The 13,177-nt window shown below is 43.6% G+C and overlaps 1 protein-coding gene across 2 annotated transcripts in view; it reads left to right on the top strand.

Moving 5' to 3' along the window:
• The window catches only part of MFSD4A (major facilitator superfamily domain containing 4A), a 61,993-nt gene that overhangs the window by 31,640 nt on the left and 17,176 nt on the right, over positions 1 to 13,177 (top strand). For both annotated transcript variants that reach the window (XR_003569897.1, XM_027871002.1), the window contains exons 4-5: positions 6,738 to 6,906; positions 12,620 to 12,735. Coding sequence is in view for 1 of the 2 variants with exons in the window: in XM_027871002.1 (XP_027726803.1) it covers positions 6,738 to 6,906; positions 12,620 to 12,735 (285 nt within the window). In the remaining variant the exon portion in view is untranslated. The remainder of the gene's footprint in view (positions 1 to 6,737; positions 6,907 to 12,619; positions 12,736 to 13,177) is intronic.

The following is a 13,177-nucleotide window of genomic DNA, read 5'->3' as shown; positions in this document are numbered from 1 at the left end:
AGGAGGGGAAGGAGAAGGAAGAGAAGAAGGGGAGGAGGAGGAGGAGGGGGAGGAGGAGGAGGAAGAGAAGGGGAGGAAGAAGAGGGGGAAGAGGAGGAAGAGAAGAAGAGGAGGGGGAGGAGGAGGAAGAGAAGAAGAAGAAGAGGAAGAGGAGGGGGAGGAGGAGGAAGAGAAGAAGGGGAGGAGGAGGAGGGGGAAGAGGAGGAAGAGAAGAAGAAGAGGAAGAAGAGGGGGAGGAGGAGGAAGAGAAGAAGAGGAAGAGGAGGGGGAGGGGCAGGAGCAGGGGGAGGGGGGAGGAGAAGATGATTCCAATAGATAAAAGTGAAGAGTGAGTGCAGTCCAGGTGTGGGGGATGGCCTCAGCAAATTCATGGGGCCTGGAGAGAAGGAAACAGCTAGCGGTGCAATGTGATAGCACAGAGGAGAAAAAATATGAAGGGAGGCTGGGAAGGCAGTTGCACCTGGAGGAAAATGATCATTTCAGAACTCTTCTCAGATCTCTGGAGGGTTGTTTTGCAGAGGACAGAGACCTGCTATTTTCTTCTGCCAAGGCTAGGAAAAGGAGGGACAAGAGGGATTCAGGTTAGCTGGGAAATGGGGCACAGAGGGAGAAAACAATCTTCTGGGCAAGGGTGGCACCCTATTAAGTACAAAAGAAATGTATGTGACACATCCAGAGGAGCTGGGTTTGAATGCTGTCTCCTTTACTGAACTACCATAAACCTCTGGGTAAGTCTCTAGGCCCAAGTTCTTCACTCTGTAAAAGGAGGGGACTGGGGCAGCTAGGTGGTGCAGTGGATAGAGCACTGGCCCTGAAGTCAGAAGGACCTGAGTTCAAATCCAGCCTCAGACACAAAACACTCACTAGCTGTGTGACTCTGGGCAAGTCACTTAACCCCAATTGCCTCACCAAAAAAATAAATTTAAAAAAAAAGGATGGGATTGAACTCAATGACCTCTAAGGTCCCCTCCAGCTCCAATGGATGATTCCAGGGTATTTAGAGAAGTTCCTGTACATGACCAGGGTGAATGAAATGCTTTCTGGGAGGGCTTGCAATGGTGGGGAGCTGGGAAAGGGGGGTGGTGCAGACTGGAATGGAGACTCTACTACCACTGCCCTTCCCACCCTCCCCTTTGGACCATGATGCCAAAGGAGAGTCAGGTTCAGGACTGACCCGCTGCATTGTCTGTGGGGCAGGGTTGGCTCTGCCCTTGGCGTCACCTCTACTGACATTCTACAATGCCAGCCTAGGTGGGGAATAAAGACCCCAGATGACATAGGAGGACCCCTCAGACCCTGGGGATAGTTCTTATCTCTTGGGGTAGCGCTCTTTCGGCACACAGTGGGAGGCTAGTAGATGGGATAGGATAGGATGCTGGGATCTTGGGGTTACCTAGTTAAATCAGGAAGGCATTTGGGCTTAGTGTTGGAAAACAGGAAGAGCTGGGCTTGAGTCCTGCTTTATTTATTTCCTATTAATGTAATCCTGGACCAGTCAGTCTCTGTAAGCCTCAATTTCCTCATCTATAAAATGTGGATAATAATTGCACCTACCTCACAGACTATTATAAAGGTCAAATTGGTGGTGGTGGAGGGAGTCTCTCTACAAGTCCTATGTAAACCTGTGCTCTTATCATCTGCGCTGTTATCCCTTTAGTTATTGGATTTAGAAGTAAGCTTAGGGATCACCTAGTCTGACTGCTTCATCTTACAGATGAGGAAACTGAGGCCTAGCGACCTACCCAAGATAAACACAGATATGGAGTTCTGAGCTGGAATTTGGACCCTGCTGTCAGAGGGATGAACAGAATGACACCTTTAGGGCCAAGTAGTCCTTCAAGGGAGAGTCTGTGGGTCAGTGTGACCACCATCTCCGTCGGGGAGTCCCTTGCCGTCTCCTGCTCTGCCCCCACTAGCTGTAGACTGAGCTGCTGGTTCCCTTCCCGAAGGGTGAGCCACAGGCACCACCCCCACCCCAGCAGCCCAACCAGCTGGGCAAGGGCAACTGGCCATCTCAGGACTATCCCCTCCCATCCCCAGTCATCTCTGGGGATGGCTTTTTCCTCTTCCTCTTCCCCACCTTTGTCACCCACCTCCGGACTCCCTCTTCCCTTCCTCTGGTCAGCACCTGCACTGGGCTTCTCTGGGACAGTCCCTTATCTCTCCCTGCCCCACCCCTCACCCCATATTCCCTATTGTTCTGGAAACAATGACTCTATCAGCCAGTCCACTCAATGGTCACCTTGGAGGGGAAGGAGCTCTGTCCATTGCAATAATGCATTAAGGTTGGGATTCCAGTGGCCAGGAAGCTGGAATCTTTAGGTACAAAGGCCAGGCTCTGTTCTTGCTAGCTAGGTAAGGTGGTGAGACCCCAGGGCTTTATTTTATTTTTTGTTTTGGTTTGGGTTTTTTTGTTATGTATTTGCCAAAGGATTTCCGGGCTTTTTCCATTGGCTCAGTCAGAAAACAAACAGTCCTTCCACGGGGGAAATGGAAATCCCCACCCCGCCCACTCTTCCACTCCCCCACTTTTTCTTGGTTGTCTTTCATAAAGGAAAAGCTCACTTTTCTGTCTCCCACCCCTGTCACCACCAGCACCACCCAGGTCTCTAAATGCCCGCCGTTTGGGAAGGACCCAAAGTCAATGGTCCTGAACTGCCGCAGAAGGCACCTGGCTTAGAGGTAATGCTAGCTGGCATCTTAGAGCCCTCTGAAGTCTGCCACGTGCTGTACAGCCATAGAGTGCCATTTGATAGAGTTGAGGGAGATCCTGCTCTCTGGGCAGGGAGCTTAGGCACAGGAATTGTAGCTGAGGTTTTATTTAATACCTAGCATTTATATTGTTCTCTAAAGGTTTCCAGGTGCTTTACATATCTTGCATCCTTCCTCACAACTGCCCCAAGACTTAGGTGCTATTATTATCCCCATTTTACAGATGAGGAAACTGAGGCTAAGATTAGTTAAGTGCCCAGGGTGACACAGAGGAAAGATTTGAACTCAGGTCTTCCAGACTCTCCAGTCCAGCACTCCATCCACTGTGTAGCTGCCACATAAGTAAATACCTGTATATACAACATATAGATTCCTATATATGCATGTACATATGTGTGTATATTCTGTATATATGTATATATATATATATATATATACATATACACGTACACATATGTCCTGAATCTTGTAGACCAGGTATATTCTGGGCCGATAGCTCCATCCTATCCTTTGGATACTGGAAGAGACCTTAAAGTTCATCTGGTTAATTCAACTCTTTCAGTTTCCAGATGAGGAGACTGAGGCACCATACCCCCACCCCCACACTAAGAAATAAAGTTACTTGTTCCAGGTAAGAGAGGGAACAAAAGTAGGGGCAGCTCGGTGGCAAAGTAGATAGAACAATGGCCCTGGAATCAGGAGGACCTGAGTTCAATGCGGCCTCAGACACTGACTAGCTGTGTGACCCTGGGTGAGTCATTTAATCCTAATTGCAAAAAATAGAGAGGGAGCAAGTGACAGTGTTGGGACTTGAACCCTGGTTCCTGATTCCTGGAGCAATGTTCTTTCTCCCCATTTGACTACCTCTTCCAGCCCACCTTCCCAATCATTCCACCCTCCTCCTCCTTCTTTTGTTACCTCCAGGAAGTCTTCTCTGGGGCACTGACTATTCTGACTTCTTAGCTGTGTCACCTTGGGATGAAGTTAGATCATCAGTTCTTAAAGTGTTCTTAAATCATTTCACGTGTGTGCATATGTATGCACGAGTGTGGTTTTCCCCCTCTCCCTTCCCCCAAATCATACTGGGAGCTTGCAAGGTAAAGAAGAGGCAGCGGTTAGTAACAATGTAAACAGCCCTGGTCTGAGAGTCAGAGAACCTGAGTTCAAATCCTGCCGCCAATCACTTATCTGGTCTCTCTTGGCTTCAGTTTCTTCATCTGCAAAATAAGAGTGTGGGTATAGATCAGAGGTATTGAACTCTACCAGGCTTGAACCAAATTAAAATTCAGTTGGGAAACTTTTAACAAAATAAATACAAATACAACATAGATACTGTGAATATGTGGTTTTCTAAGTTATTGACAGGTATCTGTTATGTTATAGATGGCCTTGGGCAGCTAGGTGACACACTGGAGAGAATGCCAGACCTAGAAGCAGAAAGATTCATCTCCTTGAGTTCAAGTCTGGTCTCAGACTTGTAACCTATGTAACCCTGGGCAAGTCACTTAATCCTATTTGCCTCAGTTCCTCATCTGTAAAATGAACTGGAGAAAAAAATGGCGAACAACTCCAGTATCTTTGCCAAGAAAATCCCAAATGGGGTCACGAAGAGTCGGACCCAAGTGAAATGACTTCTCCATCCAAGGAGGTCCCAGGAAGTTGCGTCCACTTCCAGAACTGCTTCTAGCCGGGTCCCATACTTGGCCTGGGACAGGCAATTCTTCTCAACTGGATCTGAGAGCTTTGTCCTTCCCTGGCCTATCCAACGGCCAAGAGCAGCTGAATTAGCTATCTTATGTCACGAGACCCTGAGAAACATGGCTTTCCCAATGGCTAGATGGGCAGTGTGATTTCATAGTAAGAGCAATAGACCTAGTGTCCTGGGCCTGAGACACGGTCTGCCACTTACCTGTTCTGTGACTTTGGATAAGTCAATCAATCAGGCTCTCTGAGCCTCAGTTTCCATGTTTTTAAAATGGAGATAATAATACTCATGTTACCTACTGGACAGAATCAAGTGAGATCCTATAAGTAAATAAATCCACAAAGCCCTATAGAAATGAGAGAATTGCATCCTCTTAGAAGCGAGCTAAAGGAAATAAGCATAAATTCAGCAGCAGGAAAAACTGAGGTAACACATGAAGACTTTGCCTGATGGGGGGTAGATTAGAACACTGAGGAGAAGGGAGGAATGGAGTGGGGGTGGGGGTCTCCTCTGGACCACTTCTGAAATAGAATCGCTTTCCTCCTTGTCCTGGGGAGGATGCATGCAATCCTGCCTCAGGCAGGAGGATGGATTTGTTAGCTTCTCAGCCCTGTTGCTGGTGATATAAACGCTTCCATGTTTATTATGTCACTGAGTTCTTCGGTGTGTACTCATGGGTGTCTTAGTTTATTCTGTTTGGGAGGAGTGCAGGGTGGTGTTTAATGTTTAGAGTAAAAGAACCTTATATAGCACCACAGAGGTGGGAGTTCTCGTTCCGACTTCTTGCCCTCCTCCCAGCCCAATCACGAGTACACCAACAGGCCAGCCACTGGTGGCACCTCGGGCAAATGGGGTAAGGCATTTCTGAGGCTCAGCTTCCCTCTCTGGAGAATAGGATAATAATCTTTACCAGGCCTAGCTCATAGGGTAATTATGACGATCAAAAGAGAGGAAAACTATGAATTGCTTTGTACAGCATAAAGTTCTGTACAATCTAAGATAAAACTCACCAGGAATGACTCATAAGGATGGTGGCGATGACTGATCTAATGGCTTGATTAAACAAACTTTTAAATCTCCTATGAGCAAGGAAGCTTAAGGTAACAGCAGAGCCTGGGAGTTAGAACAGTTGAGTTTGGGGAACTAGATTCAAACTACCCACGGGAAAGGGACCTACTACTTCTGGGAAGTGGATACAGTAAGGGAAGGAGAGACTTAGAACCTTAGACCAGGAGATCATATTGTAGAAAGTGCGTTTATATCTTAAATAATTCATCACCTTAAAATTATCCAGTGCCTTGAGATCCTGGAGGGTGAGTGTAGGGGTAGAAATAGTTAACAACTCTCTAGCTTCCAAATAAACCTACCTTAGTAGGTTAAGTGAAGTCATGTTAATAAACCAAAAAGCACTTACTATATGTGTGCCAAGCACTATGCTAAGGACTGGAGATTCAAATCCAAGCAAGCATGGCTATGCCTACCCTCAAGGGACTTACATTCTAATGTAGGAAGACAGCACATAAAAGGGAGCTGAAAAGTTGGGCGCTGAGTCCAAAGAGTCAGGAAAGGATGTGGTAGAGGCATGAAGGTTGGCTGGCCTGGGCACTTCCTCAAAATGGAGCTTCTGAGAGAAAGTCACTGGTGGAAGGAGGAGGTCAAAGGGCAGGAGACATCTTCCAAGGCCAGAAAGCAACGACACGGTGACAAAGTCCAGAGAAAGGAGTAGAGCCAGGAGAGCAGTTTACATTTTAAGAGGGGTAGGGATGGGAATAGGACCTGTGAAAAAATTGATGTAGGAATATAGGAAATTCCTAGATGAGGAAATTCCCTCTGCCAATGCATTTTGGTACTTTCTCTGAAAATTATATTAGAGAATTGCTTAGAGTATTAAGAAGTTGAATGACTTGCCCAGGATCACACAACCAGGGTCTTTTGTGAGAGGGATTTGAACCTAGGTCTCTTCCTGGCTCCAAGGACAACTCTTTAGCCACCACATTAAAACATATAGATAATTACCAAATAAATATAAGGCAATGGAAAACTTTTGCAATTGGGGGATCAGGAAAAGTTTCATGTAGAAGGTGGACTTTGAGCTCCATTTTGAAGGAAACTAGATATTCTAAGAGGTGGAAATGAGCAGCGGTGTGGGAGACAGTCAACCCAAAGGCAAAGGGCTGGCAAGCTTGATTCTGAAAAGGGTTCAAGTGCCTGTAAATTCTGGACAGTGAATATATTGGGAAAAAGAGAAGCCAGATAGGAGATGGGGATCTTCCCATGCTGTCCTGACCATCACTGTTTCCTCTCCTACCCCCAAATCCAGCTACCAGTGCCCATATCAGTTTTGTTCCTGCTATCCAAGGAACAGATGATACCCTGCTGTCCAAGGAAAAAACCTCCGCTCCTGACTGCTGATGAGCTTTCCCTCCAAATGGAGCCACCTGAGAAGGAAGACTCCTCTTCTCTGTCAACTAAAGCACAGTCAGAGAGAGGTAAGAGCTTTACTGGTCCTTTAATACATTCAGAGCCATGAGTGGGAGCATCCTCAGATAACTTTCAGCAAAGCTGGGCTGAAATTCCAAGTGGAGGTACCCAGAGAAATGACTTGTTCTTAGCCTCAGAACCCTTTCTTGGGAAACAGGGAAGAGTAACCAAGAGAACTGGAGGGTGGGAGACCCTCTTTCTAGTTGTGTGATCTTGGTCATTTCAACTTTCTCAATTTCCATCTCCTCCTCAGTAAATTAGTATAATAAGACTTGCACAACCTATATCACAAGATTTCAGTGCAGATTAAATGAAAAAATGCTGTGTTGATATCCACTGCAGCAACTCAAAGGGACTTTATAGAAGAAACTGACGGACGAGTCAATACTGGTAACAAAAGAGCCTTTTATTTGAAGCATTTAAGAGAAGGCCACTGGAGGCACCCACTTGATCATGGAGGGGGAAGAAAGGGTCACAAGAGAAAGGTCCTAGTGAAGTAATCACCTCCTACAATGGGACAGCACCTCTAACACAGGTCCTCTGTATTACACCAGCCATTAGTCACATTACACCACCAATTAGGATTCCTATCTCCCTCTACAAATGCCCCAGCATGAAAAATGCCTCAGGCTTAGCTCAAAACCCAGGTTACAATCCTAGGAACCTTGTCCAAGCCCGATAAATGGGACACATTCCTAGCAGAAGTAAGTCATATTGATCTTGACACGCTTACTAAAATTAAACCCGAAGATGAAAGGAAGTTGCAGCCAGAGAGATGCCTCACAGATTCTCCTCGGAGAGGCAAATAAAGGAGGTGACAAGACTGTTTTTATCACGTAGCCAAAGGTTACTTGAAATAATATTTTATGAGACATTAGGTCACATCACATTGCACTTACATATTTACAAAAGTGCCACCCTAAAAAGTTACAGCATTGTGGTCAACATCAATCACAGAGGATGAAAAAATGGAAAAGCTCCGTAAACTATAAAATGACCCTCCAAACTGAATGGTCAAAACATTGACATTCAACTACTTCAGCACAAAACTAGGCACAGAGGAGGGGGATGCAAAACACTGGGAAATGTGACTCAGGAGTAAGTAAGTTTTGAAAAAGGCTTGAGAACACAGAAGTCTCAAGCACATATCACAGTTTTGTTGTTGTTGTTCAGTCATGTCTGACTCTCTATGACCCCATTTGGGGTTTTCTTAGCAAAGATACTGGAGTGGTTTACAATCTCCTTCTCCGGCTCATTTTACAGATGAGGAAACTGAGGCAAACTGTGTGACTTGCCCAGGGTCACACACCAAGTAAGTGTCTGAGGCCTTATTTGAACTCAGGAGTGTTTCTGATTACAAGCCCAGTGCCTTGTGCACTATGGTGCCACCTAGCTGCCCATATATCACATATTTTATTCTTTTTTACACTTTCCCTTTTTTTTTAGGAACTTAACCAGTGGTCTGCTGGAAAATGTTTAGCAATTGGCTCTCCAAGAAAAAAAAATATATATATATATATATATATATATATGCACAGCAAGCTTTTAAATTTAATCTATATTATTAACATTTTCTCCATCACTCTTTTAAATCTAGACAATCAACCAAATCAGTCAAGACATGATTTGTAGCCTTTGGTGGCATAAATGATGCCAGTGAAAATTTAACAATCAGCTCTAGAGAACCTATTCAAGGTGGCTCCATCACACCCTTCCCAAACTTAAGAAATATGAACATTTCATATATAAAGAAGAAAGGAGGGCTGTATATAAAGGTGTGAACTTCTATTATGTACAGCTTTGTTTTTTAAAGATCAATTAAATTTAATACAACAATAATAAAAGCTCTTCTGCTTGTCTGAGTCTCCTTCTGAACTTTCTTCTGTGTATGCTTTTAATGTTTCATTGATTGATATTTTAAAAAATAAATTTCTTTATTTTTACATGCAATAATAATCTGCCATTTCCATGACCTCATCCACCCCACTCCCTGCTCCCTGCTAAACAAAAAGAAAGAGAAAACCCTCATCATAAACAATTCATAGTTTATCAAAATAAATTCCTGTATTGGCCAGGCCTGAAAACGTATGTCTCTCTGCATTTTAAGTCCATCACCTCTCTGGCAGGAGGCCAGTGACATGTTTCATCTTCAGTCTTCTGGACCTGTGGTTTATCATCACATTGTTCAGAGTTCTAAAGTCATTCATGTATGATTTTCTCTATGATGTTACTGTCACTGTGTAAATTGTTCTAATTCTACTCACTCTACTCTGCATCAGTCCATAGAAGTCTTCCTAGTTTCCTCTAAAACATCACTAGTTGTGGCAAACACACAAAAAAAGGGAGGCACTGGATAGGATAAGCACCAAATAACATCACAAAAAGCAAAAATGATTATTTTTAACAGGCAGGAAAAGACTCATTAATGATGTGGAATTCATTCCTAAATCATCTGCCTGTGTGTATCTAGACTACTGACTCATTGGAGCAAATATAAAAACTAATACAAAATTAGAAGAAAGAATTGAAAAGAGAAAAGGATATAGCACACAATTAAAGCAACTCTAGTCTGACGTTTTAAAACAAGTTAATGATGCTAAAGAAAAAAATGACAAATGAATGGAGGAATGGATATTGATACCTATCATAATCCTACAGAAACTGCCATCACAAGGAGAACAAAAGAGCCTAGATATGGACTCAACCAATAGAGCATATGATCTTGCCAAGCAAGAGCTCAGAGCAGCACCTATTTAGAATATAAATTAATTTGTAAAATCTTACCCAAAAGGATGGCAAAATATTATGAGCAGTTGCCTCATAAAACAAGGAAACGCAGCGGAGAGAAAGGCAATTTAAAAAAAAAGTTTAACAAAAAAACAAACTATGCAAAGTCATCCTAGGAGAATATTTAAAGATGAAACTGAGAGGGGGACAACAAATGGATAAAGAATGGAGAAGATCTGTAAAGATTCTTTACTGTAAATAAACCCTTGTCATTATCACCAAGGACAATAAAGCTACCAAATTTAGGCTTTAACATCACCATGCCAGATGTGCTTCATGAAGAAGTAAAAATGGCACTGAAGAAAACAAGGAGGAGAAAAGCAGCAGGACTAGACGAAATATACATAGAGGACATCTGTCTTTAAAGGCATTGAAGGATCAATTTCCAAGGTGTCTAAAAAAAAGGGAAAGATACATAGAAAAAAATATTGGTCCTTATCATTATTGCTCAAAAAAAGTAACTAAGAAAATATCAACAAACATCAACCCATCTATCTACTTTGTAATCTTTATAATCTACTTTGTAAACGTTTTAATGAAAATAATCTATATATACACTGAGGAAATCCTTGATAAAGGTAGAGACAGGAATGGATAGGCCTTCACAGATGATATTTCACAATAGATCACATCCTTACAATTGAACAACTGATTGAAAGATGGAGTGGATACAAGATCCCTCTAGGCTTATTGTTTGTTGACTATAAAAAATATTTCATTAGGGTGAGCAAAATGTCACCAGATGCCTCCAACTGGATGCCTTCCATAAATATGTCAAAACCTTACAAGGTTACTGGAAGGATGTAACAACAGATAACTGGTGACCTTGTAGCTATTAATTCGCATCAAGTTATATAAAAGACATAGACAGCACTCTCCAAAAGGGTTCACCACTGCCATGGAGGAGGCTCAGTGCAGACACCAAATTGAAGAATTCTTTATAGGTAGTGGAGTCCTCCAGAATCTCCTCTTTGCAGATCACTATGTAGATTGTATCGAGCACAACAGAGCCTCCTAAATAATTTAATAACTCAAAAGAATTCAGCCTAACTATCCACCTGGGGAAAAGGTGAATGAACAGTGCCTATTGCCCAGGCAATGATATGCAATTAGATGGACAACTTAGGGAGTACATCCATGAGTATGTTTATCTTGGACAGACACTGAAAATGGACAATGATATGGGCCCAGAACTGAATGTGAGAAGGAGAGTTTGGATTGCCTGTAGGAAATTACATCATTCTTTTTTTAAGGACCCTGAAACAAAGGCCCATCTGTTTAACACCAATATTTTTTTTCTGGTGATATATAACCCCAAATCTTGGAATATAACTGTCTCCAAAGAACTAAAGCTGAGAATCACTCAAAGGGTGATGAAGAGGTGCACTGTGAAGTAAGCAGCCAGAAACACTCTACCCAGGAGAAGCAAAGTAATTGATATCATTAGAGAAATATCGGCCTGGGAAAAAGTTGGGCCAATGACATAGTGAAAGTGAGGGATACCCAATGAACAGCCTGATTGCCCTGCTGGTATCCACACAATATGAGGCCCATATAAGGACTATACAATACAAGGCCTAAATGAGGAAAGTTTTCCAATAATTAAAGCTATTGCAAAGTAGAAGGAGCTGCTTCTGGAGGTAGCAGATCCTCCTTCCATCTAGGTCTTCAAGTAGATGCCAGCTCCAAACCATGCCACTTTCCCTCTAGCCTTCTTTCCTACTTCCTCCCCGCCAGAAACTTGTAGTCTGCCCCTGGAACTATGCTGAGTTCTGACAGGGGAGCTTTTGCCTTATCTTGCCCAGACCCAGTCTTCCTCCTTACCTCCAAATAGCTCCAAAACATGAAGCAGTGCCTGTAGACCTCCCCTCTTCCAGCCCCTCCCCCTTATGTATTGTCCTCGTCATTAGAATGTAAGCTTCCTGAGGTCAGGGACTATGCCTTTGCTTTACTTTGCATCCCTAGGGCACATAATAAGTTTTTAATCAATGTTTAATATGAAGCCCATGAGCTTTTAAAAACAATAAATGTTGATAACTGTATTTCTATATAATTGATTTTTTTTGCAATGCTAGGTATTTTATTTTATGCATTTAGCTACACTGTTCTGAGAAGGGGACCATCCGCTTCTTCAGTGGAATGACAAAAGGGTTCATAACACATAAAAAAGAATATGATCTGTAACATAAAGGTCCCTGTTTTAGGTGCTTGTCAGGGACATTACAGAGAAAATTCCTACTCCGGTTGGACTAGATGACCTCTAAGGCTCCTTTCAGCTCTGACCATCTCTGATTCTGCAATTCTGTCATCCCTGTTAAAAACAATCCCCCACTAAAGTCCCTGCTATGCCTCCAATGCTTCATGAGAAATGTCAATCCGGTCCAAGCCCTAGCCAGTCCTACCAAGCTGAAATGGCTTTCAGGCATAGAACCAGCTCTGGGCACGAAGTGCCTGTTGTCTGAGGCCCAACGGAGCCAGGATCACAAAAGCTCATTGCCAGGTTGGTTACCAGATAATGGATATTTTCAGTCAGAGAAACTCATAAAGAGTGGTTACAAGGCATGAGAAGGTTGTGATTCTATTAATGGAGGGGTTACTCACATGAATATAATCACGTATACTTGAAGTATTCAAGTAGGTATTGACAATAGTGACAACACTCTTTAACTCTTGATTACATGTATGGTCTTTGGAAAGTTGTTTAAACTCCCTGAGATTCGGTTTCACCCCAGCAGTGAGGGAGAGAAGGGATCATCCGTGCTGACTTCCAGGCAGGCAAATAAAAGCTAGAGTGGGTAGATGTAGTCAGATTGGACCCCAGGTTTATCTCCTCTTTGCTCGGTCAGCTCCTTAGCAGAAGGGGTTGAAACAAGGACCGGAAGCGGGTAGATCTCTCTTCCCTCCTACACACCTTTCTGTATTTCATTCCTCCAGGGCATGGAAACCCATTCATCTGTTGTCAAAAGAAGACTTTTCGTGGGGCCTCTTGCTCCTTCTTTGCCATTCACATCACTGCAGCCCTGGTGCTATTCATGACTGATGGAATCACGGTAAGCCAGGCTCAGGAAGGGCAGGGTCTAGGGCCAAAGTCAGCCATCCAGGATTAGGCATTGAGGGGAGGAGGCTGTGTAGAGAGATCTTCAAGAACAAAACTACCCTAGGTGCGCTCTCTCTCTGCTTCCAGGGAGCTTTCTGCCAAGAAATAGGTCACGGGTAAAGACACGGGTAGAAAAAAGGCTGCCAATTTCCAACCTGACATCACCAAATGTGGGCAGAGAGAAAGGCATAAGGAGGATCCTGGGAAGATGGAAGAGTAGGTTAGACATTTCTAGGCTCAGGGAGACATGTTGAAGAATCTGGTAGCCTGAGTATTGGGTATGATGATGGTGGTGGTGGTGATTGATGATGATGATAATGATGGTGATGATGGTAGTGGTGGTGGTGGTGGTGATGGTGGTGATGATGATGAGGATGAGGATGATGATGGTAGTG

The sequence above is a fragment of the Vombatus ursinus genome, unplaced genomic scaffold (genome assembly GCF_900497805.2).
Source record: "Vombatus ursinus unplaced genomic scaffold, bare-nosed wombat genome assembly UNPS02014798.1, whole genome shotgun sequence".
NCBI classification, from domain to species: Eukaryota; Metazoa; Chordata; class Mammalia; order Diprotodontia; family Vombatidae; genus Vombatus; species Vombatus ursinus.
This window is presented reverse-complemented; position numbering and strand designations above follow the sequence as displayed.